Genomic DNA, 6,876 nt, shown 5'->3' with positions numbered 1-6,876 from the left:
TCGTCGTTTTGTGTAAAAATGCCCTTAATTAGTTTTATTTAATAGAAACACCCGAAGCAGACACAGGAAGGCAATCGATCACATGCAATGCGGTTGAAACAACAGTTTGAACTAAAAATGTCGGATTCGTTGTCTGTTGCCACGGAGCATCAAATCGGTTAACAAATAGGCGAGAAGAAGCTCAGAAATTGCAGACGAATGGAAACGAATTTAATGTAAGGAGTATTTGCTTACATTGATGCACCCGGAAGACAACAAAAGGTTTCCAGTAAATGAGAAAAAGCAGAAAAGAAGGTGCTTTAGGCGAGTATGACTTCAGTGAAGGCCTTCGTCCAATTGCAAAAGATCAATTCATATGCGAATCGCTATTCAACAGGATGGCAGGACCAAGAAGTGAGAATCGAAATTCCACATGAACTCAGTATACTGTCTGCAGCCATGGAGACCGTCGAGCAAGCATTGATGGTAACATTTTACCATTTTCTGTTTCCTGGTATTTGCAGATTTTGTACTTTGCCTTGGTCTTTTGGTCATTGACTACTTGTTTCTGTCGCAAAATTCCTGTCAAACCAATGGAACTGCAGAGAACGTGCTGATGTTTTCTGCAAAGAACTGTGTTTGCCGGCGTAGACTTTACCCGCGCATTTAGCATCACATCCAAACGGAGTGTTTGGAAGGAATGATGGATACACGCTACGTTTTGAACTGATGCTTGACATGCAATTCGCCAAAATTTCCACTGCATCGTACGTTTCAAGGTTGGCGGAAGGAAAGAATTCACTCTATTCAGAAGTAATCGTTAGCCGGCACATTGTTCAGCGTGTTGGTCCTCCTGCAGAACACAACAATGTAAGAAAGATCGATCGGTATTGCGAAAACATATTATCACAACACCAGCGGTACAGCATCCGTGTCACAACAAGAACGTTCTGTAGGCGCGCGGCTGACGACGACAAAACGTCTAGTTCTAAATGCAAATTCACTCTCGTCGACGTCGACGACGACGTGACCCATCAATTTTCCAGCATCCGTCACGAACATGCCTGGTTAGCGCAAACCATCCTCGACAAGAGAAGTCTGGACAACAGGTTCTTTGCGGTTTCTCGGGCGCACCGAAAGTGTAAATGAAAAATCCACCAATCTGTTCCTCATCAAACCCGTTCACTGTTCTGGTTTCCCCGGGCATGTGGGTCAGCCTCCCAAAAGCTGTGGACCCAAACCGATTGGAGCCTAGTTTTTCGCCCAAACACAGAGCGAGTCCATGTAGCGCGTAGAATTGATTGGCCATTTCCGAGGTGCACCGGGATTCTCGGGATCTGGATCTCCGGGATGGAAGCACGCGCGCGTCCCTGATTACGCTCGATAATGGCAGCGAGCGTTCCGAGGCGCGTTCCAGAATCGGGAGAACCAGTGGCACAGTTTCGCCCATAATCGGCTGTTCCGTTCGATGGCGATTCGATGGTTAAAACAAATTAAAAGCCCATCCGGCTCGTGGGAGTAATCAAATCAATGGCTCATTATATTTTGTAGGCGATGGTGGACGGTATAGAATGACCATCGTCCGGCGCGAGAGGTTGAGCGTGCGGGAATCGCTGGTTCCCCAAAAAATTCACTCACGTCCGGACTGCGCACCAACAATATTGCTCGTGAGGGGGGAATGCGTGTAGCGTTTAATGGGGGGTTTTATTCGCATAAATAAGAAGCTGTAACTATAATTGAATCATCGTCTAATGGAAGTTTCCATTCCACGCACGTTGCGGTACGGTAATAAAGATGTGTTTTTTATGTTCAGCATATTTCAACGAAAGCACGTCAATTGGCGCCTCGACCAGCCATTCACAGCGGCATAGTAATGAATGGGGCCAAAATTGTCGCGCAAGAAGTACATAGACTCGGACTCGAGTACGTCAACGATAGACGTCGGTTGGAAGTTGACAGAAAAATTCCCAATTCTAGTCTACGACATTAAATTACGTTTCTTTATTGCAACCTGCGCGTTAAGTGTTCGGTTTTCACGATCTTTCAGCTAGCCAGGCTTTGTGGCGTCCAGTGGGAACCGCGGGCCCGGATTTTCTCACCGGAAAAGTCCCTACCGACCGATTAACAGCACGTTGACAACAGCAGCCAGCTGGCAGTTATAAGCTACGATCGCGCCAAGGTAGATCACACCCGATCGCGCCTAATGTTGATGCGTCGCGGCTCTAATCGGTATAGGGGTGGCTCAGCCCACTAGTCGATGGCTGTGTGTCGGGCACGGGGCGCTCTTTAGTCGAAGTCGAATGATACGACAAAAGTCAATCGAACAACTGCTGCGAGGCCAGCGGAAGCATATCGTACTGTGCCACTGTGATCGAGTAATTTACACCTATTTCTGATTGTGTCTTGGGTCGGCACATCCCGAGGTTCTTGGTAAAATTCTGTAGCCCAACAAAACGGTAAACTACAGTAGAGTATATCATTCCTTCGGGTATTTAGTACAAACAGACAGAAAAGTCCCAAAATAATCGATGCTTCTTCCTGTCCAAAGAACCTTCTTGAGACACAGCCATTACTATTCGCGAGCGCCTGTACATAGGCGATACCCTCCAAGCAGCAGCGTCGGGTAATTAAAACCCAGCAGCTCCCCATAATCGGACATAATCGCAGCACTCGACTTCCCGGCTACGGTGAGGCGCCACACGTTTGGCAATTAAGTGTCCACCGCCGCAAAAGGTGCACGCCTCCTTCGATCGACTTGCTGTCCACACACGAGGAATCGCAGATTGCGCCACCAAGGGATGATCCGAGGGTACGTACTGTTGGCCGGGGTTGCGGCCGAGTTTGGGGGTATTTCGAAAAAGCGTTTAAAATTTTAATGACCACGCGGAGCCTCCCTTAACTCCCCCCGCCGGGGACCATCGCCGAATGGCGCACAGAAGGCACGTTCTAGGTGAAGTACCCCCCAGAGTACGTTCTATAAAACACTATCAGCACCGGCCGCCCAGTACCAGTCGCCGGTCGGTAATCAGCCGAGCCACATCAGCTCTGTCGTTCTCTGTCTCTCTCTCTCTCGAGGTCTACCTCTACCAAGTCGCCGGCTTCCGAGCGCGGGCAGAGCTCACCAACGGGTTCGTGGGGGATTTCGCAGTGGCGCTGCTCGGTGGCGGTTGACGGCGGTCGTCGTGGTAGAGATCCGGAGTGTTGGTCACGAGGACGGTAACGGTGTAACGCGGTGCCCACGTGGGATTCGTACAACTTTCATCCTATCGATCACTGCCGCTGCTGCTGTTGCTGCTGGTTACGGAATCAGAGCCAGACAAAGGGACTGTACCTTCGCGACGCTCGAGTGTCACCGGCCAGGTAGTTGTGTTCGAGCGCCCGATCCAAGAGCAAGCATCCGCGCACCGTGATCGTCCTGCGGGAAGTTGATGCACCCCGAAAACCAGTTCCTCCAGTCCAGTGAAGTGCACAGAGTTTAGCCCTTCAGTTGGTGCGCCTGGCCTACTACGACCTGGCACTGGCTAGTTTTAGTGACTGAAAGTGGTTCAAATCAACAGTTTACTTGGATTACACGGACGACTACTAATAGAACCCCGGCGTATCATCATGCCACAACTGTCACCGCCGCTGGGAAACTTGGCGCACGTTGTCATGGTGACGGTATCGCTGCTCCTGTTTGCCCTGCTAATCGCCGGTAAGCCAGTTTGATCTTCCGGAACCGATAACGGCTGGGGACGTGCCCTCCGCTCCCGTTGGGACATTAGTAGCCCCACTTCACTGGTGGTTCGGGCCTGATAAGCTTAGCTGGTTAAGCGCGCTCTGTGGTTATTTTTGTAGGCTCTAGTCGGGACAGTTCACGGTAGTGCAAAGCAATCGCAGATACTAAGCCCCCGGATCAAGTGTCGAAGGAGTGCCGAAAGAGAACAAGGATCTCTCTCTCCCGAGTGATGCTGCAATTGCGGTGGCCCCCCGGTCATCGTGTCATCCGAACGGTGTGTGTGTGTGCGGTCATATGACTCCACTTTGCTGCTTGTTAGCGAACGGGAGGTGCACCACTCTACCCACTCACTATCTCGCTCGCTGTTGTTGCACCGGCATCGTGATGTTGACGGATGTCAACATTTGTTCGCTTTCGCGCGAGCAAGACTCTTCCATATGGGTCGGGTCGGTCAAACAGAACGAGCGGCAGCGCCACACAAACATTACCCTATGACAACAAGTCAATTTTACGATCGAAATGCCCTCCAGTGGACTCGGAGTCTGGCCGTTCGGGTTGACCAACAGCGCAAGTTGTTGTAAATAATTTAATGGATGCGCACCGGGGTCGACGAATCAATTATCGATGACGATGCTAGTGATAAGGTGTCGGAGATTTCCGATCTTGACGTCCCCGGGACGAATTCACAGTAGCGAGGGTTCCCCTAGTTTGTGCCGACCGACACCTGGTTGATGGGAGCACGTGCGAACTAATTTTCCTGCAAACCCGAACCCCCACGGTTGCCAACCGAGAGCGGGACAGCGGACCCAGACACACAATGTAAAACGTGCGATCACGATTGTTTCTCCAGCAGCGTCCGGTGGCGACGTGGCTTGCCAATTTCGAGAGACGATCGTTTCTCGTTACGCGCGTACCACTGCTGTTCCGCAATGCTAACCGGATTGGTCAATATTTTTGCCCCATGCAGGACCGAACGGAGCGGCGAGTGGCCACCGGTTCGGCTACTCGAAGCCCGACCAGCGGCGCTGGTCGAAGGCGCACCAGAGCTGCGCCGGCAAGCACCAGTCACCGATCGCCATCAGCAGCAACCGGGCGCTACCGATTTACATGCCGGCCATCGAGCTGGTCGGCTACAACAACCTCCTGCCGGGCCCGATCACCGTGCACAACAATGGTCATTCCGGTGAGTATTCCGTGCGGGTCCTCGAAGGGGTCTGTACCACGCCCGTCCGCACGTAACTGAGCCCGTCCTTTGCAGTGTCCCTCGCGATTCCGAAAACGGACCCCTCCGCGGGTAAGCACCCCTACATCTTCGGGGGCAAGTTGCAGAACGAGTACGAGCTCGAAGGACTCCACTTCCACTGGGGCGACAAGAACAACCGCGGCTCGGAGCACGTGCTCAACGACGTCAGGTAGGTAGGTGGGGAACGGGCCGAAGGTTCGAAGTGCCGGGCCCCCTTCTAACGCACCGTCTAATGTGTCAGGTACCCGCTCGAGATGCACATCATCCACCGGAACCGCAAGTACAAGTCGGTGGCCGAGGCGCTCGGCTACTCGGACGGTCTTACGGTGCTGGGCTTTTTCTATCAGGTCACCGAGCACGACAGCCCGGAGATTAACGGACTCGTGCGCTCGTTCGGGCTGATCACCGACTACGACAAGGCGATCCAGCTGAACCACACGTTCACGCTGCAGTCGCTCATCGACGGCCTGGACACGACGCGGTTCTACACCTACAAGGGCTCCCTGACGACGCCACCCTGCTCGGAGGCCGTCACGTGGGTCGTCTTTCCCGATCTGCTCGAGCTGTCCGTGCATCAGATGAAGCGCTTCCGTACGGTAGGTCCCGACACGCCGGTCCACAAACGCACCGTTAATTTAATCCCTTAAAACCCTGGACAGCTGGACACCGGCATCCACGGGTCACCGATGGTCGACAACTACCGGGCGTTGCAACCGATCGGCAACCGGCGGGTGTTTGTGCGCAAGGTCAACGCCCGCTACACGGCGCTCGAGGCCCTCGACGAGGGTCACACCCACAGCAAGTGGGACTGGGTGTACTGAGGCGGCCACGAGGAGCGAACCTTCTGCCAGGTGGCACGAAACATCCCAACACTAAACCCCAAACCGGAAGCTTGGGAACCAAAAGAACGAACAAATGTGGCATAGGTTGTGCCATTTTTCTTAGATTTAATGCAGTGCATGTTCTTCATTCATTTAAGACTATAGAGTATATCGTTTGACAGTAGCGCAAGTGTTGAAACACACTGTTGTAAACGTAAATATAACGTAACCGGACCGCTTCATTCCGGTTTAGCACATTTTGCTTGTCATTTTCGGGCGATCGGGCGACTTGGTCAACACCAACCGCTTCCGTGGACGCTTCCGGCGCGGTTCCGGCAAAGTCGACTCCGTAATGTTGCCAACAACACTGAGATTGTAATACTTGTACATTTTCGGTTTGGGTTCCGGCGCTTCTTCGAAAGCAACGCCCTCTCCTGCACGGGCTAAAATTCTATCGACGAAGACTGACTCTTCGGCCGGATCGTCGACCAACTCCATGACAACTGGATCTTCCGGTAACTCTGGCTTCGGTAAACGTTCGGCACCGTTGCGGTAGGCCGGAGTGATACGATAGTGCACCGAATACGGTTTGTCCTCAAAGCTCTTACTAATGTTCACAAAGTCTGACATCGATCCTTGCAGCATCCAAGATGGCACCAAGTCGCCCTCTAGCAGCCGTTGCTCGGCTTCGGTGTCGATTGCTTCACGCAGTACACACTCGTGGAATCGGATGTTCTGCGTGACATCGGCAACGTTGAAGAAGGTTGGATGGTTGGCCAGTTCCTGCAGTGACACCTCTACTTCCTCTCCTCCTCCTCCTCTCTCCTCTTCTGCATGAAACATCCAATTTGGCATCAAGTTGCCCTCTGGCACCCCGTTGGGGATTGCTTCATGAAGCACAAACTCGGTAAGTTCGATGTTCTCGTTGATTCCGGCAGCATTCAAGAAGATTGGTTGCAGTGGCACCGCCACTGCCTCTCCTCCTCCTCCTCTTTCCTGCTGTTCCTGAAACATCCAATCTAGCATCAATTTGCCCTCCAGCAGCCCGCTGTTGATTGCTTCATGCAGTACAAAATCGGTATGTTCGGGTGATTGGGCGGCCAGTTCCTCCAGCG

General features: G+C 52.6%; 1 protein-coding gene across 1 annotated transcript; it reads left to right on the top strand.

The window, feature by feature from the left end:
- Positions 1-3,004: 3,004 nt before the first annotated feature.
- On the top strand, positions 3,005-5,990 carry LOC128271628 (carbonic anhydrase 7-like). Its single transcript, XM_053009226.1, has 5 exons — positions 3,005-3,673; positions 4,665-4,880; positions 4,956-5,109; positions 5,182-5,536; positions 5,600-5,990. Exons 1-5 carry the CDS (start codon positions 3,586-3,588, stop codon positions 5,759-5,761), a joined length of 975 nt encoding a protein of 324 aa, XP_052865186.1. The 5' UTR covers positions 3,005-3,585; the 3' UTR covers positions 5,762-5,990.
- Positions 5,991-6,876: the final 886 nt, after the last annotated feature.

The sequence above is a fragment of the Anopheles cruzii genome, chromosome 3, assembly GCF_943734635.1.
Source record: "Anopheles cruzii chromosome 3, idAnoCruzAS_RS32_06, whole genome shotgun sequence".
In the NCBI taxonomy this organism is placed as follows: Eukaryota; Metazoa; Arthropoda; class Insecta; order Diptera; family Culicidae; genus Anopheles; species Anopheles cruzii.
Note: the sequence above shows the minus strand (reverse complement) of the source record. Positions and strands in the feature narration are given on the sequence as shown.